Source organism: Protopterus annectens, chromosome 6.part0 (assembly GCF_019279795.1).
Source record: "Protopterus annectens isolate FY-2018-M chromosome 6.part0, PAN1.0, whole genome shotgun sequence".
Lineage (NCBI taxonomy): Eukaryota > Metazoa > Chordata > Ceratodontiformes > Protopteridae > Protopterus > Protopterus annectens.
The window spans coordinates 1,841,369,829-1,841,392,923 of record NC_056737.1 but is presented as its reverse complement, the minus strand read 5'-3'; the positions used below and the strand labels follow the sequence as shown (position 1 = coordinate 1,841,392,923).

Genomic DNA, 23,095 nt, shown 5'->3' with positions numbered 1-23,095 from the left:
TTGGCTGAGAGCGCAGGTTGGAGCTCTCCTTCTGAGCTTCTTCTCTTTAGGAGAGAGACTTGAGAGGAAATCCTCACTCCCTTGATTCTTCCATAGATGTTTCTCGAGAGGCTTTAATTCCATGAGGTTTGTCCCTCTTTAGAGTGTGAGGCCAAGAGGAGTCTGATCCAGAGGATTCTCCCTCCTTTGTTAGATTCCACCACTCCCTCCCCTGTTCTCAGAAGAGACCTGTGCATGCAGGGAGGCTATTAACCTGGTTCTGAATGAGACCTCTGATTCTTTGCCTCCCTCCCTTAAAGCACATGCTTTACTCCTGGGGTGCCTGAAGCTCATAAGTATCTTTATTGATGCCCAGGGCAGACCTCTTAAGGTGCCTAGGGGTTTCTGAAGAATGGGTTCTCAGGTGTTTAAAAGTTGTAAGGCTTCTGTTGTTAAAATCCTGTTCCTTCTGGATCAAAGAGCAAGGTTGAAAGATAGAAATTAAAGGTGGTTGCTTCTTCTTTTTCTGTTGTTTAAGAGAGGTTGAAGGAATTCAAAGAGGGTGTTTTTTAACTTTAATGGTCTAATTTCAACAGATCCAGGGAAGGTCCATGGGAATTTAGAAGAAATAGTACAGTTAGTTGGGATTTAGCATGAGGTTGTGGAACAGGATGTTAAGCATTCCCTGCAATGTGGGGTAGGCGATGAGCGTGAAGACGCAGGAGAAAAGCCTTGCTGAATAGGGTTTGAGAAGCCTGGCTTATTTGGGAGGCCTAGCTGAGATACAGAAACTGTTTCGACATGTGCCTTTTAGGATTTAAGGCCAGGTTGTTTAAAGAAAGCAAGCAGAAAGAAAAAGGATGGAGAAGGTTTGCAGGATCAGATGAGGAAGTTAAACTCTCAGTTGTTTTTTAGCAGAAGCAGTTACTAAGAATATGGTGGTGTCCTGGTGGACTTATCCTTCCCTTAATTGGGCAGACAGGGTAGTTCTGGTGCCAGCTAGCTAAAGAGCTCAAAAGGTTCTTTAGGAGTAGAAAGTTTGATCACCTGCCTTTTCTTCTGGTGAAGGTCCTTCGTGTCTTTAAACAGTTTCCCCTTCAGGGCTGTCTTCAGCTGTGCAAGTCTTCAGTTAGGGGGCCTCCTGTTCTTGGAAGTTGCAGCTCATTCTGTTCAACAGATGGGTATTGGATATCATTACAGATTCAACACTTTTATCATGAGAGAGATTTCTCTTTCCAAAGAACACCTTGCCACCTCCAAATATACAAAGAAAAGAGGCTCACAAGCAAATTTCTCTGTTACTGTGTAAATTTCAGGGCAGCTCCAGCGGCGGGCAGTTCAGCAAGGCTCCCAGGTGATTAAGAAACACTTGCCCCAAATTCATTGTTCTTGCAGAGGAGAAAGATCGTGGAGACCCCTGGTTTCCCAATCTATCTTCTTTTCAGCCGGTTTAATTTTCAAGGGTTAAGCGTTCTAGTTGGGAACTTGGTATTACTGCAAAAAAGAAAACATTTAGGATGGTAGACACAGTTCTAAAGGGTACCTACCCAGTTGTGCCTAGGCAAAAATTCTTTGCAGGTCCTCTCGTCCTTTGGCTAGATTCTGGCCCATCCAGTCTTATGCATTCAAGCAGCATCAAGTATACCCAGAGTATTATTCAAAGTTCTCCTTTCAGTCATAGCTTCTTCTTCAGGCTAAAAGAATAACACGAGTTTCCCTCTCTTCTGGCTCATCTGGGACAAGCTATTCAAAGGAATCTAGAGTATGTTCAGCTGGTAATATGAGTGCTCCTGGGTCAAATCTTAGACTAATTGTGTCACGAAATAAGACTCCAAAGTGGATCCTCAAGAAGGCTTCTTTCATGTCTACAGCATGTGATATCTCACAGTTACAGGACATTGCCAAAGAATCAAACCCTTTATCTCCATCAGCTTCCTTCATCTATATCTTCTACAAGGACAGTCATACAAATTCTTCCCTACCCCTTCATAGCGGGTTATAGGCCAAGCTTCCCAAAAGGCCTTCCCTACAAAAGCCATGGCGTCCGAATGGACTGGTATGACAAGACCAAACAGATGAGTTGTGCACTGTCATTAAAGCTGTGGACATTCCCAAATGCATCAAAAATAATTTCACAGTGGGCTCTGGGCACCAGACTCGAACCAGACTCTCTGTGACCCGGCCCTCCATTGGAATAATCAGATGAGCTCACCAACATGGACAGGGAGCTCATCTGAATGGAAAGTAGATACTAGAGCAACTACAAGCGCCTCACACTGCGCTGCATAAACACATAGGAATGGTGGTTACTTAGTTAGCTTTGCTCACATTAAGGAGTTACTTCTTCCTTCACAGGTGTTGGGGTGATGTAGAACAACACACACAAATGTCATCAGAATGTACAACAAACAACAAGGGACTGTTATTTCTATCCTCTATGCAGTGATGCTGTGATTTTGTGGGAGACTGTGCTCAGCACATAAGCTAAATCTTCAGGCAAGGTTTCTGCCAGCACACAGATCACAACAGCCACATGTGTTAGCAAAGGAAAGATGGTTATCATCGCAGTGAACTTGAATTGAACATGCGTTTGAAAATTGACAGTGTCATGGGGAAGTCAGACATAGATCTGTTAAACTTCTCCACTAAAAAGCTATGCTGCCAAAGTTTTGCCAAAACATTTCATCACACTTCTCCACAAATCTTTGCTGCAAAGTTTTGCATTCTGCAATCTTATTAGCCATGCCTTTCCCCTCTCCCTCTTCCCCCAATTACTCCTAAAAGTCAGACAAGACAAGCCATAGCGATGATTTAGCCCAGACCAGATTGGCCGCGACACTGGTGGCCACCACTGATTTTTCTTCTGGTGGAAGCCTCCATGGCCTTTACCTTTAATTTACACCTTTTTGTCTCAGAGGGACGGTCATCTACTCAATGTCCTTCACTCTCTTCATCTAACAGCCCTGGCATATTCTGTTTTGAACCACAGCAGGTCTCAACTTCCCTCAAACAAGTTGGAATGTGATATTGGAGATAGAAGACCTAGTAAACCAAAGTGTAGTATATGAAGAAAAGAGATTTTTATTTTTGGGGTGCAGCAAAGGATTTGGATTTTTATGAGCCTTGATTTGATTTTGATCTTACTTTGTTAATTTGAGTTATTGTCTCAAATCTTTCTTTTTCTTCCATGGGGAACTCTTGTGCATTCTTTTAGCTCCTCCCTATTGTACCTTACACCATTGTTTTTATGATTTTGTTCAAGCAATTTTTTAGAAGGAGGCAAGAATATATTTCCCCAGGCAATCCTACCTACTCCTGGGACCTCCCTCAATTTTGTGAGAAGATTACTCTACAACCCTTTTGAACCTCTTGACTACTGCTGAATTGAAATACTTGTCATGGAGACTGCTTTTTGTTTTTGTTTACTTCTGTGCAAGAAAGCTTTTCTTTGCAGGCTGCCTTCTTTATTTCCCAGCCTTTTTGTCTTCCAGGGGATAGGGTATCATTTCATATTCACTCTCTCTTATGTAATGCTGGTGGTGGTTTCTGGTGTGGCTTTAAAATTTTCTTGCCTACTTTTTCTTTTTAGATCCCCAAATAGGGAAGGGAGATCCTTCAAATTAGGGGAAAGATTTTGCACAATTTTTATTTAAGCAGGCTGGGGGATTTTTTTTTAAACACACTGATCTTTGTTTCTTTTGCTTTGAGTTTTGCTTCTTTTGTTTTGAGTTTGCAGGGCAAGCCTGTATCAAAACAAACTATATCTTGCATGCATTGCATTGCATTATTCCATGTTATTCAAGGAGATTCCAGCTGGGATTAGGCCTCATTAGGCTAGGCACTTCAACAGCACTGCATGGCAACTACTGGGCTTTGGCATTGGATGTTTTTCGAACTGGAACTTTGGAGTTCAGTGCATACTTTCTCCAAGCATTACCACCTGCTATTCTAAATTAAAAATCCAGGGCCACTGCTGCACTGCTGTGTTGCAGGCTGCTCCAGTGCAGCCATAGTTTCCTTATCCCCTCACCATCCTCTCTGCTCTCAAGTGCAAGGACTGTAGCAATGTGAGATGATGAAATGAGGCTTATGACACAGTTTGTACCTACCATAAATGTAGATGTTCGAAGCATGCAATGACAGTCTCCTCCCCTCCTCTTTTCCCTGTGTGGGAGGGGTGTGGTGTGGGGGGGTTATTTTTGTTTGTAAATTTGTATTGTTTATATATTAGGTACAGTACAGGAGGTTTGTTGTTTTTTTTTTTTTCTTTTTACTTTTTTTCTAGGTCTTTCTGCATCTGGGGCAAGAAAAAGATGATATGTCATTCAGTGCGCATATTTTACCTGTCCTGATGTGATGATGTCAGATGCGCCTTGACCGGCGTCCTCCTTATACTTTGGTATATGGGCCAACAACTGGACAGCGGACTACCCAAGTGTTAGGACTGCAGCAATGTGGATCTTCGAACATCTACATTTATGGTTGGTACAAAACTGTACTTTTGCCTTACTTCATGTCTTAATGTTTGGAAGGATACTAAGGAGAAAGGAGGGGGAATGAAAATGGTAACTGTAAGCAAAACAATTTCTGTTCTTAACAGAATTTCATGTGATCAATTACATGTTTTACAGTAAAACATTTTTAGTTATTGTTGTATGTGATAAAGGTACAAAAGTAAACAAATGTCTTATGTCTTTCTCTTTTTCTTTCTTTCTTCCTTTTTTAGTATTAGGAAATGTAGGCATCACAAAGCAAAATGAGAAAAAAGGCCAGACAAAAACATATTTAAGTTAATGGGTTTTTGAGAGGAGGATGGGGTGCAAATATTTGCATAAGTGAGTGCCTGGATTAAGACCCTTGGCTTAATCTAATAACATGTTTTAATTGGAAACAAGTAATAAGAGTGCACGAAATGTAATGAAAAATTTCCTTTAGCAGTAAAAGTTTCAGCATGTCTTTAGAAGCTTGCGTCAAAGGGCTACATTGTTTCTTGCATTTCCATGGAGATAGCAGGTGGTTATAGGGCAGTAAAAAAGACAAACTGTGGTTTCTTCAAGGCTAAAAGTTAATGTTTACTGAAAGTATGCAGTTTGTTTTTCACATCTGGGAAAAGAGTAAAGATAAAAACACCATTTAGTACAAGTAGGAGCATAGGCAGTAACATGCATCTTAGCATGGACAACCTCAACTTTAGGTTAGATAAGGCCTGTGTTTTCAGCTATCTGTTTGGGACATTTGTTCCTATTAGAAAGTTAAACTTCATTGTTTGAAGATATACATAGTTTTGTGTGCTTGTATTAAGTTAACAGGTGATGGGGTGGTTAAAACAAAAAATATTGTAAAATGTGACATAGGTTCAAATAGAAATAAGAAAAAAAACCTGCTAGTAAACTAAACCTTAAAAAGGGCACAGTATACTCAAATCAAGGGGTGGCGTAAGCCAAACAAAATCGGGCTAGGCTTGTAATTGCCCCAGGGCAGATAGCCTAGTATGAACCTATGAACCTATAAAAGGTCAAACTGTCGCACATTAGTGGGTACATGTATTACAAAACCCGGAAGCAGAATTTTAAAATAGCTGTCATAGATAATAGGGCAGAGTAATGACTTCTTCTTATAGTGGTGACACTTTCCATATTATCTTGGAATGTGAATGGTCTTTCAGGTACAAACAAAAAGGAAAGAATATTTAATTATATTAATAAATGAGGAATGCAAATAGCAGTGCTACAGGAGACACATTTAGAAAGAACTAAGCATGTAAACCTGATAAAGAAAGGATTTCAGGATGGATATTCAGCAGAATATCAGGGAAAAGGGAAGAGTGTGTATATTAATTGCTAGAGGAACTCTGATACTGATAGAAGAGAAAAAAAATTATAATGGTAGATTTGTAGTAAGGAGCTTCTAGGAAGGGATGATGTTTACACTGGCATATATTTACATTATATCTAAAACTGCTGTTAAGGAGGTTAAGAAAATTTTGGGAGAGGTAATCACCTTTCAGCAGGGAATATTACTTGTAGGTGGGAACTGGAATTTGATTTGCAACAATGAAAATGTACCTGGAGGGCCTGAAAGGGAAAATATAACAAAAGAAGGTGGAGTTCTGAAGACATTTATGAAAATATTTGGTATGGAAGATGTAAATTCAGTACTAGGTACTCAGAAAGAATTTACATGTTATTTCCCCAAGGTACAATAACTGAACTAGGCGAGGTAGAAATTATATTTCACAGGAACATGTGCTTTTCATTGAGAGCTTTGACACACATCCTGTAACTATTTAAGAGTATGTGCTAATAATTACTAAGATAAAAATGCAGGTTAATGAAGTAAAAATGAGACTTTTTTGCTTCCCCACCTAACTGTTAAAAACAATGGAATGTAAAGAATGGATAGTGGAAATTATTCAGAAGTTATTAAGGAAGATATAAAGTACTTCAGAAGTTATAGCTATTGAGTGGGATAAAATGAAAGTGAAAATTAAAATAAGGTAGAAATAAAGAAATAAGTACTAAGCACACAATCAGTCATGAGGGACTTGGGCACCCAGGTTGATAGCAACCTTACTTTTGACCACCACGTTGCCTCCATTGTACGGAAGACTTTCTACGTGGCCCACCTCATAAGTAAGGGTATTTCATCCAGGAAAAAAAAAGGTCATAACATCCCTGTACTCCTCCCTTATCAGACCCATTATCGAGTACAGTGCTCCTTCATCTTGTACCTTGCCAAGCACAAGCAGCAGTTGGAGAGAACACAAAGGTTCCTGACCAGGAAAATACAGGGTCTCCAACACTTATCCTATACAGATATGCTAAAAGCCCTGTCTCTCTCTACTCAGTCTTGTACAGACTGCTTGGAGGTGACCTGTGTCTGGCATACAAGCCCATCTCAGAATCTCAAACTCAGCCTTGATGGAGTTGCTGCATATCCATAAGTCAAACTGCACCCGTGCATCCCACATGCAAGGCCTCAACCTGGTCATTGACATTAGTAGAACTTGCTGGCGGGATAGATTTGTGTCCCACTGACTCCCCCATCTCTGGAATAAACTCCCTCTCCATGTCAAGCAGAGTACCTCACTAGCCCTCTTTAAGAGGAACCTGAATAACTGGATGGCAAACAGAAAATATGCCCCTGAGATCCCACCTGTGCCCCTGCTGGACAGGGAGAACAGGTGCTGACTCTGTGGGAACATGGGTGACATTCTTAGCTAGGCTTATAAGGGCCTCCAGGCCAATAGCCTGATATCATCCTATGAACATATAAGAAGTAACAATAATAATTTTGAGGGGCTGACAAAGTTTAAACTATCACAGGCTAAGGTGAATCTCACAGATCCAGAAGAGGTGTAACTGTAGAGTTATAGTGAAAATAAGGGAGTACCTGGATAATATGCATGAGTGTAGAAAGATTGCGGTTAAGCAACTATTTTTTGAAAAATAACTCCAGAGCACAGAAACTTTTAGCACAACGACTTAGGCAGCAGAAAGTAGAAAGGTTTTTTGCCAAACTTAAGGAACTTTTGACAAGAAAAATAGCCAGAGAACTTGTAGAAGTATTAGAGTTATTTTGGAATTTTTAAAGCAAAGAAATGAGGAAATCAAGAGGAAGCACAAATGGGGATATTTATGTAAGACTTAAATATGCCAAAGTTAGATGGGCCTCAAAACATTTAATAGTTAGAATAGGAAAAGATGAGATAAAAATGGTGATGTATAACCAGTCCGCAAGAAGATCTCCAGGAATAGATGGTATTCCAGTGGAAGTTTTGAAGATAGGAGGAAAGAAAGTGTAAAGATCTGGGAGGTTTTAAGAGTGTTTTAAAAGGGTCTATATTAAATTATCAAACAGAACGAATGTTGAACGGCCAAAATATCGAAAGTGCCATTCATCGAGTTCTGGTTTGTGGGATTGGGGTGCAGTGAAGATCGGGAATTTTGCCCTTTCCTCACTGTAGTGCGATCTCTGAGCTGGTATATATAATTAGCGGGGGTGCCCCCCACAAAACCAAGTAATGTGAACGGCACTTTTGATATTTCGGCCGTTCGACATTTGTTCTGTTCAATAATTTAAAATAGACCCTTTTAAAAGGGGGGGAAGCACCAACCCCTTGTATAAAAAAACTGTAGTGGCTGTAATACCTAAAGACAGTAAAGACTCATCAGATCCAGCTTCATATGGACCCATTTCAATTTTAAACCATGATTAGAGTATGTATATTTGGATCACTGTGGTTTTCAGGATGGGAGGCAAACATTTGACAACATTAATAAAACAATGATGACCCAGAGGGAAGCAGAATGTTATGTTTTATGGCAGCTGTTTGTGGGACTTAATGCAGAGAAAGCATTTGACAGAGTAAGCTAAGATTAGAGCAATGGAAGCATTTGCATTCCCTGATACAGTAGTAATGTCTTTCGGCTTTTCCCAATTAGGGGTTCCCACAACGGAACTCCGGTCCGCTTATGATTGGCAGTAGATTTTTATGGTGCCGAGGTGCCAGCCCGACACCCAACCTTCCACAAAGGCACACCCATTCACGCATGCACCTACCAGCATGTCTTTAAACGTCACTCCGTCACTCGACCGCGGGGAGGACATGCAGACTCCACACAGAAGGTGCTCCAGCCGAGAATTGAACCGGAGAACCACTGCACCACCGCAGCCTGCATTCCCTGATACAATGATACAGTTAATTAGGAGGATATAGAGGGATCAGAAACAAAGTGGTAGGGTTCCTGTCTGTACAAAGGAACCAGGTAGGATTGTCCTCCTTCCCCTTTGTTATTTGCATTATATTTAGAACTATTGGCAAGGAAAATAAGAGACTCAGAAGTTCAAGGATATAATTGGTATGGTAATCAAGAAAAGTTGGCTTTATTTGAAATTGGTATTATTTTGTACTAATAAAACCAGAAAAGGAAATCTCATTGTTGTGGAGCATTCAGAGACAGTTCCAAGTTTTTAGGGATGTAAAAATTAATGAAGATAAAACAAAGACTGTTACTGTAAACTATGAACGTGCACATGAATTGGTTTAAAAATACCTTTATTAATGGAGACATGATAAAATTAGCTATTTAGGAGTATAGTTTAAAAAAAGACTCTGTTATGCAGTTAAGCATACATGGGAAGAGACTAAAAAGATAATACAAAAGCTAAGAAACTGGAAGCTACTGCCCATGGATATGAATAGCAAGATACAAGCAAAAAATTCCTTTTAGTCCCTTTAGTTTTATACACAGGTCAGGCATATTTTGTATCAATGAGAGAAGTAGATAGCAATTAATAAAGAGTTGACAGATTTTATCTGGGAGGGGAAGAGGGCAAAAGTTAAGTGTGTTAAGTTGATCCTTCCAATAGAACAAGGAGCTTTAGGGATACCTGATTTGAAAGGATATTTTAGAGCTACACAGTTAAGGCTCACATACATAGCACAGGCAGAAAGCTGTAATTCAAAGTGAAAAGGGATGATGATGAAGCAGGTGGGGAAATTCAAGAAATAAGGTCAGAGTGGATTTGTGATGCAAATCCTTAAGGAGAATAACAACAGTTATACAGAATATTATATTCATAAAGTAGCAGAAAGTATACTAAGATCTAAGCCAACATGGGAATGGAGAAAGGAGATTCTGCCAGTAGGGATGGCCACAGTTAAGGGTACAGAGGTTAGACAAGAGGGGATGGAATTTAGTGGAGGAAGCTGGCAATTGAACCAAGGTATTGGGAACAAATGATTAGAGAGAAAGATAATAGAATGGGAAGAGGCCAAGAAGGCATGTGGACTGAAGACTATAAACCTAATTCTGGTGTGTATAAAAAAATCAATGTTAGAAAATGAATATCAAAGTCTAAACCAACCATTCTTGAAGTAATGAATATAGGAACAGAGGTAAAAGAAGAAGTGGGATCTTTAGAAGATTGTAGGACTGAATTGCATAGAAAAAATGGAAATTGTGGAACATTACATCTAGAAAAATGTTCTAGAGGAGGAATGAACTTTTAGAAAAGGCAGGAATTGAAAAATGTATGTAATGTTGGATTGGTTATATTGTATAGAAGAATGTATGTGATGTTTTATGTTTGAAAATGTGAACTTACTGATATGGTTTATTTACTTTTATAAAAATGTAATTTTGACTCTGTCACAAGTGATAATTCAATAAATGTATAATTCAATAAATGTATTTTAAAAAGTGATTGACTGAGTCCAGGGATGAGAAGGATTTAGCTTGGTCATCTCATTGGATCAAACCACTGACTGCTGCAGATAATCACAAAGATGCAAGTTCCTGAAGTAACATGAATAACTTTCTCATAAATTCTCCAAAACAGTTATTATCTTGCCTTATGTAGCCTGCTTTCTACTTGTCAGTCATGTTATTCACGGAGTCTACAAGACATTGGTGCTGTCTCTCATTGCAACATTATCCTGAGGGAAAATATATTTTCTAGATTGTTTCCTGTTTTATGGAATGACCTGCCAGCCTGTCTTAAGAAAAAATTAGAAGCCTACCTAGTCTGTTGCATACAGAAACTTGCAGAATATACACTGATACAGCATCTGACTTTAAGATGTCCATTCTTTAAAAGCAGGCAGATTTTGTATTTTTGCTCTTGCATACATCCTGTTTCAATCACAGAATTTAATTTATGACTTAGAACTGTTTCATTAACTAACCATCACATACCTTTTTTAAATGTCATTTGCAAATACTGTAAAAAATTGCATCACTCATTGCTATCCACCTGAAACTTCTGAACAAAGCCATAGAACTTTAGTCTTACTAAGTTCCGTTTTCCATAGGGCCCAGGACTATATTTGCTGTTCACTTATCTAAGGTTATCATGGTAGTAATTTTTGCATTGTATGTAGTTCACCATTCTTTGTCTACCTGATTTTAGACAGCTGTATGTGCTTGCCAGCCTACTGCTACAAATACTGTAGTCTCTGCTTCACCATGTGTGCTGCATTTTGATTTATTTAAACCTGTATTTTCTTTGTAACTGTGCTTTTGATCTATGTCATGGCTTAAAATGGTCCTTCATGCATTCAATTTACACATTAAACAAGAGAATAAGTATAAAAATATATATGCTGTCCTGCCTTCTAACTGCAGAGTTAAATTATTTTTATGACGTGTTCAGTAAACATTATTCTCAACAGTCTTTTATCTGGGTTTATATTAAATCAGCGAACATTTAAAAAAGCAAATGCTGATTTATCGATCCCAAGTAAGTGAAAGCTTACAATCCCGAACACTCGGAACACTGATTTTTTTTCCCCAGGGGGAAAAAAATCGCTGTTCCACAACAAAAAAATAAATAAATAAAAATATCCCCCCCACTTAACTATACTAACTCTGAGATCGCACTACAGTGATGAAAACGGAAAAGTAACAGAGGCGGCCAAGCAATTTCTTTCCCAGGGACAGAAATCGCTTATATGTCGTTTCGCTCTTTTGCTGTTTCATGCTTTCAAGTTCGATCAAAACGCATTCAAAGAATTGCTTCTTCGATCATATAACAGGAACCATATTATTTTATTTGGCCACTTGCAATGGATTCATGTCAGTTAATCTAGACCACCAACATCATAAATCTCACAGTATAAACGGTGAATAAAAACAGCATCACAAGAAAACAACTGCATGACCATTATAAATTAAAATAAGTAACAAAGACCAACAAACATCTGCTAAAGCCAACCTAAAAATGCAGAGCAGTGTGTGTGTGTGTGTGTGTGTGTGTGTGTGTGTGTGTGTGTGTATTTTATTTATTTGCACCCCACAACTCTCTTCTTAACTATGCTAGTTCTGTGGTCACACAACCATGAGGCAAGAGAAAATACTCTACAGTGCCCTGTCTCCGTTATCACTTTTGAGATGCCAGATGCAACATTATTAGTTTTCTTTTACTGCTATTTGAGATTACTTCATTACAGACCACAGTGTTTATAATAGCAGAGGTATGTTGTACTCCCTAATTCCAGCAATGTGATGCATAAGAGCCTGCATCAGCACTTTATGTCCTTAGAATCCTAGCACAAAGGTGTGCAGTTTGTATCTTTTCTCTGTGTTAGACTTCTTTGAAAACTGTTAGTCAAACCTTACCATTATGAATTACTCACCATTTTATGAAATTATGATGTATAACATGCAGCTTCATGGGTAAGTGTATGTGGCATAGCTTTGAAGCCCTGAACTGATTTTATTTAAGTCGTGTCAGTTGTGTAATATGACAGCTTAATGCAGTGAGCTGATGTTTTGTAAACATTTAGCTGTTTGTTGATTTTTGCAATTACAATAAGTGATCATACTTTCATAATGCAAGAAAGGCCATCATTTTGCCAACTGTGCAACCAAGCCACATTCATATTCCTTTCTGAGCTAATACAAATTGTTTAGCAGTCTTTGATTGAAGACATAATATACTCATTCTTGTTAAATCAGTACTAAAATGAATAAATATGATTTTTGATTTTCAGGTGGGTCATGGGCTTTGTAAGTAAAGACAAAGAACGAACTTTATTGAAAGATCAGACACCTGGAACTTTCCTGTTGAGGTTTAGTGAAAGTAGCAGAGAAGGAGCTATCACTTTCACTTGGGTGGAAAGGTCACAAAATGGTGAGTTATCTGCTTATTTTAAATGCTTTAGTAAACTCAGAAACAGACCGGAAGAGGAAATCAGAGGACTAGTTCAGAAAATTATCATTGTGTGTGCCCTCATAAGCATCCTGTGTTTTCTTTGATATTCTTGCATTAAAAACATGGTTGCTATTGTGTGGTTCACTGCTACAGTCATTACTTCAGGGAATCCTGAAACAGGCAGTGGTCCAGACTGGCCAAATTTTCAGAGCCAAGTACTTATTTTCCCTTGGCCAGCCAATTTCACCTTCACCTGGGATGTCTCCAAGCTCATGGTATAAAGACTGATGTGTGGATGTATATCTGTAGCTTTTCTTGCCCTGTACATTACATGTTGTACAAATCAGTCATTTGGGACAGGCCACACCTTGGAGTCAAACATCACTCAGATAAGTTGCCCTTTTAGGGAACTTCCTTTCTGTTTTTGTAGAATTTATAACTTTCATTTTCTTGACATCTGATGACTTACCTGATGTTGCTTGCTCCATCTGGCTTCAACCTGTGGGTTATCGGATCCAACACCTGCCAATTCCTTAAGACATAAACCTCGCCAGAATCCACCTCCCTTACCCAAAATCCACCCACTCTTCACCCTACTTCTCAGATCTAGTCTGCTGCCATTCTTGTCAGCAGCTCGATCTGGCTCCACTTGGGCATATACTTTTGCAAAGCTTATTATAGTAATTTTTTGTCTTGTAATTTCTTCTTCCCTTACCCTTTAATTACTGTTAGCATAGTTAGTGTTGTTTGTGATAGGTAGGTAGTTAAGTAGTTGTAGTTTAAGGATGTTGTTCTCTGGATAGGCTTCCCAACGTTTGGTCTTGCTGTAGATTTGTGTGTGTGTATCTTGCCTTATTAGAAGTAGGTATAATATAATAGTTGTAGCATATTAGCAGATATAATAATATTTTGGATATTTTCCTTGGTATTTCGTGGTGATAGTGTTTTGTCCTCTAAGGAAAAAGGTTTCAAAATATGCATTGCCTGCTGGCATAAGTTCCCATCACAGGACACGCACGACAGATGTTTATATTGTTTGGGAGTGTCGCACCTGGACCCTGTGTGTTCGGTTTTGAAGGGTTTGGGTCCAGGGCTGTTAATGAGTATCTTGCCAAGTTGGTCCTCAAGGGCCTTCTTCCCACTGGCCCTTTATGTGCTTTGTCCTCTCCCCCTCTCCCTCAGCCCTGAAGGTCAGGTCCAGTAAACATAGATTGCAGGGCTCCATATCATCTGGGTGGGGTGGGGGGGCAGAAAATGTCCTCCTCTACTTCTGTCCCAGATATTCTTTCTTGGGCTCACCAGACCTAAAGATCTCACAGCTTTCAGTTGCCCCAGCACCAACACCTACTCCGACTCCTTGAAGCCGATTACCTCAGTGCCAACCACAAGTAAAGCTTTGTTACTAACTCCGAGCCTTCCCAGCCCTTTCCTGGTCAAAGGGGCTCCTTCAAGTAAGACAGCTTCCCCTTTTTCACCATCTACCCCACTGGAGTTACCCTGGATTCATCACCTTTCCCACCCTGGTTCCAAGTGTCCCTGGCTCAGATCTGGTATACAGGTTTGTCATTATCGAAATGACCCTCCAAGCTCCCGTCAGCAGCTTCATCCATCCGGTTATTGAGGTCAATGAGCAGTATTAAAGCTTCTGACTTGGAGCAGCTGATGAGGTCCTTTTTTGCAGGTTAAGATATAATTAGGCCCTGTTCCTTTAGATCCGGGTCTGGTTCCCGAACCTTTGGATCTATCTATCTGGCTTCCTCCCTCAGCCTCCTTGGATCTGAGTTTGACTCTGACTACTGCGGGGCTGTTTGGACCTTGGAGCCTTGGAGTTGAGGCTGGAATTTCTGGGTCAGGGTTGTTAGTCCCTGCTTCAAGTTTGTCTTTTCCACTCGTAGCTTCAATTTTTGACAGCTTGGCTCCAGTCATGACCTCAGGGCTAGCCGTAGCTCCCTTAACCTCAGGTGTGTCTCTGGTATATTCTGTTACTGGGACCCTTGGTTCCAGGAGACCAGCGTCTGCTTCTGCTTTCGATGTTATGGAAAGGATGTTATCCTCTAAAGTGATGGGTCTCGTTTATTCAGCCAGTGTCCCATGCCCTTTCTTGTCTAGATCTGTGACCAGTCGTCTGTACTCCTGGACAGCCTGCATCAGTCAGTCTCCATCTTGTTCCCTTAGCAGAGCTTCCTGCCTCTTTCCCCTCTCCTCCAGCATCACCATAGCAAGAGATTTCAGGGAAGAGGAGGTGTAAGAGGAAACACCATGACTCCACCAAAGAGTCTCTCACAGCGGATACTGATCTTGAGGAAGTAGAGGGGGGGTTCCCTAAATCTCTGTAGGAAGATGCCTCATTTGGCAATCTCTTGAAACCTCTTCATAAATGTGGAGAATGGACCACTGAAGACCCCTCTCTAGAGGAGTCGGTATTTTTGGAGGCCTTTGGCATGGGCCCATTCATGCCTTGGGTGATTCTCTCTCTCCAGGCACATTTATAGACCTAGTGTCTCAGAGGGCATGGAAGGAAACCGACAGAGTGAATCCCATTCCCAAGACGCCAAGTGAAATGTTTGCATTCTGCAAGGACTGACCACATTGGAGTAAGGGTTTGGCCTTCAGTGCAGTCGCGGTGCCACCAAGGAGATTTCTGAAGAACGGTCTTCAGTCCATCCCCCAAATAGGGAGTCGCAGGCTTTGGACCATGTAGGGAAGCACTCTTATGCCTCAGCTGCATTCACATTGAGGGCACTTAATTACTTATCACACTTGACTGGACTCCAACATTACCTGGTGTCTGAAGTGTCAAGGAATGTTAAGATGCAGCAGCTTCTGGAAATTCAAAAGATGCAGGAGTCTCAGTTGCCTACCCTGCTATCTATTACCAACATCTCCATGAAGCTTATTTCCAGTGCAGCTAATGGAGCTTCCCAAGTGATTGGTTCTGGCATTACCATATGATGCCACATTTGGATGTGATTATGCAACTTTGCGGATTGTTTCAAGTCGTCTTTCATTAATGCCCCATTTGATGGCTCTTCCTTGTTCAGGCCAAAAATTAAGGATACTCTTAACTAGAAGAGAGCAAGACAAGAAGATGCTGTCAGCAATAGGAGTGAGTTTTGCCACCCCTCTAAGAATTCCTTTTCTAAGAATCAGAAGGGGGGTAAGTGCCTCGTTTTCAGATAGTCATAGCAGTCTTCTGAAGATGCTGCTTTAGAGGTCTCCTCCCGAGGCCAGGAGGACATAATGGATGCTGCTCGCTGGGCACAGGCAGTCTGCAGACTCAAGGTTTCCATGGAACTTTCTCCGGCAGGCCCTTTCAGCAACCCTGAAGGTTTGCCCAACTGTCCTACTCTGAAGGCAGTTGGGGGTCGTCTTGCTCACCCAGAAGCATGGGAGGCCATCAACTCAGACACATGGAAGTTAAGCGTCATATCCAGAGGCCATTCCATTCTCTTTTTTGAAATTCCAAAGTTTTGACACAAACGTCTCCCAGATATTCCACCCCATTAGAGACTGCAGGTAGCATTAGAGATTCACAAGGTGCCCATAAACCACGTGATCCAAGAGGTCCTACCAGACCAATGAGGATCCAAGGTGTATTCAAGATTCTTTTTGATACCAAAACAACAAGGACCTTAGGCCTATTATAGATTTAAGCAAACTGAATCCTTTCATGGAACAAATCAAATTCCAGATGATTACAGTGTAGTCCATTTTATATCTGGTGAGAAAGGGCAATTGGATATGCTCATTAGACCTCAAGGAGGCCCACCATCATTTAAAGATAGAAACGTGCTCAAGGAGGTTCCTGTGCTTCCAACTGGGGGTTAGTTACTACCAGTTCAGAATCCTGCCATTTGGTCTCACCACAGCCATCCTGGGTGTGTTCACCAAGTGTGTGGCAATGGTGGCACCCTAGCTTCGGCTGCAGCAGTTCCAGGTCTTCACTTACCTGGATGATTGGCTCCTTTCTGCCTCAACAAGATCATTATTGATCATGGCCAGGGATACCTTACTCCAAATGTGCAACCAATTAGGCATTACAGCCAGTTACCTAAAGTTGAGCTTACAGCATGTTCAGATATTAGAGTTCATGGGTTGCCACTTGGATACAGTCTGTTATATTGCCAGGCTTCTGAACTCCAGAGTGATCAGCTTTCATGCTCAGGGACTGTCGGTGCCTGCGCTGTTCAAACCTCCAGCTAATGCAATTTCAAAACTCTTAGGTCACATGGCAGCATCTCTAGGATTGGTTCTTCTAGCCAGGTATCATATGAGTGCTCTGCAATGGACTTTGCCATCCAATGGTCTTTCCTAACTCACCCAGTGGACTTCCCAGTATGGTTGACAAATGTGGGTCACAGCCATATTTGTTGGTGGTTGGAGTCTCCTTTAATGACCAACAGGAGACTGTTTGCACTCCATCTCCCTCAGTCACAGTCACCTTAGATGCCTTCCTTCTGCGGGGGACGGGCATTTCAAAGGGAAGACAGTTCAAGGGTCCTGGTCTTCTGCAGAGGACAACATCCACAGCAATGTCATGGAGATGAGAGCTGTCCTTCTTGTGTTACAGACTTTTCAGGATGCTGTTCCCAGAGGTGTGATTGCAGTACAGATGGACAGTATGTCTATTGTCTGTATCTCAACTGGGGGGGGGCATGTTCTTATCCTCTTTGTCGAGAGGCAGTGAGAGTTTGGCAATGGACAGATCTGAAGTAGTTTACTTCATCTGATCTTCAACCTATTTGTACCAGATCCGTATCGGATCCGAACCTGCAGCTTCACTAGCATCTGCTCCAAGCTCCTCCCCTTACCGATAATACACTACCACTACCTTCCATCCCCCAGATCTCGTTTTCTGCAACTAGCCTAAGCATCGTGATTCTTGAGCTCCAAGTTATGAGTAGAGTTTCTGTCTTTTTTAGTGTTTTTGAGTGTGTGTATTTGCTAGTGTAGGTTTTCTCTCTTCCTCCCCTTGCTGGTGCTTCAAGTTAAAGCATTTTTCTTAGCTTTTAGGTAGTTAGGTAGTTTTAGTTTATAATTGTCTTCCCCACTCCCCTCAGCCTTCCGTGTGCTTGTCTGAGTGTGTGATGAGTGGCGCGTGTTGCTAAAACTTGTTTAAATAACTTGTTTAAGTTTGTTTGAAGTTTACTCTTATGGTGGGACATGGCAGATCTTCCCAAGCAAGTGTTTAAGAGGTGCACTGAGTGTGGCCACAAATTGTTACCTGCTGATAGCCACACTATTTGTGCGCTGTGTTTAGGTGCAGGCCATTTGAACAAAGACTGTTCTGTTTGCACAGTTTTAACCCGTGCGCCCTCATGGATCAGCGGGCCAAGTTAGTTTTGAAGGGCCTGCTACCTTCTACGGAGGTGGCCGCCTCCTCTTCTGCTTCAGTCACAGCTGTTGCTGTGGCCACCTCTCCTTCTACTGTTGTCCTTCCTTCTCCTCCCTCCCAGGCTGGGAGCCACCTTCCTACTTCTGAGCCTGCAGAAGCGGAGTGCAGAAAAGGCAGAGAGAAGGAGAGAGAGAGAGAGCACCATCCAGAAAAAAGAAAGAGGTCCCTGGACCTTTTGGCTCTTTCAGGATCTCCTGCTAAAAGTCAGTCTAGGCACCGTGACTCCCGTCAGCTCTGATCTCCTAGATTTTCTCTGGAGCCAGAGGAGCTTTGACCAACCTCTAGAGCCTCAGTTCCTTGACCCGCCAGGTTGGTGTCCGTGGTTTCATTGCGGTCCACCCACAGCCTCTCTGAAGTCGGCATGGATAAAAATGATGCGGAGGTTCATTCACACAAATTCAGATGGGAGTCTTACCCAGCCCCCTCTCCCTCTGGAGGGGAGAGCTCGCTTCCCTTCTTTACACCAATATCTCCTTCTCTGATCCGACACCTGGTTTCGGAGTACATGGATCCAAGAATGGCCCTAGTCAGGGGGTCGGCGCCGATGGTACCTTTCTCCTTGATGCCAGTAGCTGCCTGGAGTGTGTCGGATCTGACCAGTTTGGATCCGAGTGGCTTTCGGAATCGGAGCCTGGGTGTCAGATCCAAGGGGATGGAACGTTTTCAATTGGCTCTGACGTTGTCAGGTCAAGTCCCCCTTGGAGAGCCATCTACTTCGGGCCCGACTCCAATTCTTGCGTCAGATCCAGGGAGAGCGGTTTCCTTACTGGTGTCCCAGGAAGTTCGTTCTCCCTCGGCGTTTGACAGTGTAGAAAGAGTTCTCTCCAATGGATTGAGACCCCTGACTATATCTTCGGACTCCAACCCGACTCCTTCTGCTTTGTGTGCGAATCCCATCATTTTACCAGAGGGACAGCCCGTGCTCGAGGAGCCCCAGGTGGTTCCCCCTGAGGAACAAGTGGTTTGCGAGTTCCCTCCAGAAAGCCCCACCGGAGTGGTCCCTCGCAAGCATATGTGCAAGAGGAGGCACTTGGACTCCTCCCCCGAGTCCCTCACTGAGGACACGGATATGGATGACGGGGAAGTTTCCCCCAGGTCACTTCCCGAGGATGTCTCCTTCAGAGACATCATGGAAATTTTATGCCAGTGGGGAGGTTGGTCTGCCGCAAAACCTTTCTCGGACAAATCCGTGTTCCTGGAGGCTTTCGGCACAGGCCCGTCTACTTCCTGGGTGTCCCTTCCCACAGATCCCTTGGTGGACTTGGTCACCTCATGGGCTTGGAAGGAGCTGGACATTGTGGAACCAATCCCTAAATGCCCAGACAAAATTTTGAGCCAGGGGGAATAAACAGACCAGCGTTGAATAAAGGGTCCCCTGTAGATGCTATGGTGGTAGTACCTGCCACCAACAAAAAACTAGCCCAGGAGAGTTACTTGGTCCATCCCCCTGACCGTGAGTCTAGGATGATGGACCACCTAGGGAAGCGGGTTTATGCGTCAGCGACCTATTCAATCAGGGTGCTGAACTATCTGGCCCACGTTACTAGACTGCAGCGTGACCTGGTTAAGGAACTGGCTGAGTCTCCCCACAAAGTCCATGTCACAGGAGGACAGCGCCACGTTCTCTGCGAAGATGGCTACCTTGACAGTAGTTTCAAACCCGTCCATGCGACTCCTCTCACATGCTACTGAAGGAGGGGCTAGGGCAGCTGGGTCTGGTGTGTCCATGAGGCGTAACACCTGACTCGGATTATGTCAGTTCATGGAACCCTTCAAGGCATCTTTTGCGAAGGCCCCTTATGATGGTTCTACCCTTTTTGGTAAGACCGTCCGAGACACATTGGTCCAGAGTGAGAAAGATGGGAAGACATTGTCTGCCATCGGAATCTGCTTCTCGAACCCTCAAAGATCCTTTTCCTGGAATTAGCGAGGGAAAAAGAAGATGTGGTTCTGGAAGTCTCAGTATTCCCAGGACACTCAGGGCTCTTCTTCCCCTAGAGGCAGAGGGGGACAGGATAGATGCCGGCCCAGAGGCAGAGAGGATCCGAGGAATTTTGGGTCTCAAGAACCTTTCTCAGACAAGCCCGCGCAGCAGCCCTGAGGGGTTGCCCAACTGCTCTGCTCTGGAGGCAGTCTGGGGTCACCTGTCATTGCACCTGGCGGCATGGGAGTCTGTGTCATCAGACCTTTGGATGCTTCAGATAATTTCCAGTGGCTATTCCGTCCCATTTGTGGCTCCTCCCACACCTTTCAAACACCTCCCGGATGTACCACCCATGCATAGGGAGGCAGCAGTCCTAGAAATTTCCAAGCTGCTAGAGAAACAAGCCATCGAACCCGTCCCCCCAGGTCATTCCAGATCAGGCATCTACTCCAGATTCTTTTTGGTGCCAAAAAAGCCGGGGGACTTATGGCCCATTCTGGACCTATCTATTCTGAACCTGTCAGTTGTGAAAGAAAAGTTCCAGATGGTCACTTTACAGTCCATAATGCCGTACCTGCAAGAGAGCAACGGGATGTGCTCGTTCGACCTCCAGGATGCTTACTATCACATAAAGATGCACAGAAGCTCCAGGAGGTTCCTCCACTTCCGGCTAGGAGCCAATAGTTATCAGTTCCGAGCCCTACTATTTGGTCTCACCACAGCCTCCAGGGTGTTCACCAAAGTGATGGCAGTAGTAGCAGCACACCTGAGGCTTTAGGGGATTCAGGTCTACCCTTACCTGGACGATTGGCTCCTTACTGTTCCCACCAAGCATCTACTTTGTCGGACCAGAGATTATTTCCTAAAGCTTGCACACTACTTAGAGATTACGATCAACACAGCCAAATCCCTTCTGAATCCTGTCCGGGTGATAGAATACATAGGGGCATGGATAGACATGCTACAGATAAAAATCTTCCTGACCACAGATAGAGTTCGAAACCTAAGGATGCATGTCGGCTTCATTTACCATTCTCACCTTTCCTCAGCAGAATCGGTCTTGGGGGCCCTAGGTTCTATGGCAGCGACCATAACACTTCTTCTGTGTGCTCGATTACATATGCAAGTACTACAGTGGACTATAGCGGTGCAGTGGTCCCTGTTGGATCTTCTGTTGTCGCACCCAACACACCTCAGTCGAGTCTGCAGGTCATCCCTTCTTTGGTGGATGCAATCTTTGGAAATTCTGGAGGGACGCCTTTTGTTCCAGCTCCTGCCCAAGCCACATTGACCATAGACGCCTCCCAACTAGGGTAAGGGGAGGGCATTGTTCGGGAAGAACAGTCCAAGGCATGTGGTCCCCAATCGAGACCAGTTTGCATATAAATGTTCTGGACGTGAGTGCGGTCTTTTTAGCATTACAGGCCCTTTATGCCTTTCTACCTCTGGGAACCATTGCAATCCAGTCAGACGACATGTCAGTGGTCTGGTATATCAACAAACAGGGAGGGATCAGATCTTACCCCCTTTGTCGTGAGGCTATAAGAGTTTGGGAATGGGCAATCTCCACCTGTCATTTTCTGTTAGAAACGCATATTCTGGGATGGTCCAACATTCTAGCAGACAGACTAAGTCAGACTATTCTGATGCCTTACGAGTGGTCTCTGAATCCTTCAGTAGCGGAGCAGATCTTTCTAGAGTGGGGTCGGCCTTACTGCGATCTCTTCACATCTCCTTCCAACGTGAAGTGCAGCGAGTTCTTCACTCTGAACTCCCTGCCACGGGAGTCCCCCAGAGATGCTCTCATCCATGCTTGGCCTCCCGGTTTTATGCTTATCCTCCTGTACCCCTTATTCCGAAGTTTCTACAGAAAGCTTGTCAATTGGGAAGCAAAGTGATCCTCATTGCCCCGTTTTGGCCTCACCAGGTATGGTTTCCCTTCCTTTGGTCTCATCTTCTAGCTCTGCCTTGGATCTTGGATCCCATTCAGGATCTCATTTTGCAGCCCTCAGGGTCCCTCATCCAAATCTGGACAGTCTGTGGCTCACAGCTTGGCCGCTTCAGTTCCCTTAATTTCTAGGACCCTTGGATTGTCTTCTTCGGTCAGGTCTATTCTGGTGCCAGCTAATAAATCATCCACCAGGAAGGTTTATCATAGCAAATGGAAATGTTTGTCCTTTTGGGCTTCTCAAAGGAGTTTAGATCCTTTCACGGCTCCTGTTCTGGCTATTCTGGATTTTCTGACAAATATTTTTCAACAAGGGGGGCTAGCTCGTCTACAGTCAAGGTTCTACTAGCTCAAATTTCTCATTTTCATGTGGTTGAGAATTCTGCTTCTTTAGCCTCTTCCAGGTTGTGTAAAGCCTTTATCAAAGATACATTCCTCTTACGTCCTCTGGTCAAAGATCCCATTCCCCCTTGGGACCTTACTATGGTACTTCAAGCATTGGTCGCTCCACCATTTGAACCTGCAGGAACCACAGATCTTAATTTTTTGTCTTGAAAAACAGCATTTCTAGTTGTTATCACCTCTGCTAAGAGGGTTTCAGAACTGCAAGCGTTGTCTGTCAAGGTTCCATACATAATTTTCCAAAAGGACAGGGTTTCCCTTCGCACCAATCCTTCCTTTCTCCCAAAAGTACCATCAGTGATTAACATCAATCAAACTATCAATTTACCTGTTTTCTTCTCGAATTTTACAAACAAAATGGAATACAAGCTGCACTTGTTGGATGTTCATAGACAGTTACAATTCTATTTACACAGGACCAAAACCTTTTGCAAATCTGACCAGTTGTTTGTGTCATTTTCTAAACCTTTTTTGGGTAAATCTATCTTCAAGGTTACCATTGCAAGGTGGATCTCCCTATATCCTTCAGATCTACAAGGATAAAGGTTTGTCTCCTCAGGGTCTCTTTAAAGCTCACTTGACTAGGTACATGGCTGCTTCTGCGTCCTTTTGGTCGAGAGTATCATTAGATGACATTTGTTCTGTGGCTACTTGGTCCTCATCACATACCTTTATTCCTCACTATAAATTGGATTTGATGTCTAGAAGGAGAGCATCCTTTGGTTCCGCAGTGCTCCGGAATGTCCTTCCTTGAGGGCCACCCAGGTATTTTAGTAGCTGGGGACTCTGT

General features: G+C 42.9%; 1 protein-coding gene across 3 annotated transcripts in view; it reads left to right on the top strand.

Annotated features, from left to right (window-relative positions):
* STAT1 (signal transducer and activator of transcription 1) overlaps positions 1 to 23,095 on the top strand; it is a 1,683,855-nt gene that overhangs the window by 1,218,905 nt on the left and 441,855 nt on the right. For all 3 annotated transcript variants that reach the window (XM_044075195.1, XM_044075193.1, XM_044075194.1), the window contains one exon: positions 12,476 to 12,615. In XM_044075195.1, the coding sequence (XP_043931130.1) occupies positions 12,476 to 12,615 (140 nt within the window). The remainder of the gene's footprint in view (positions 1 to 12,475; positions 12,616 to 23,095) is intronic.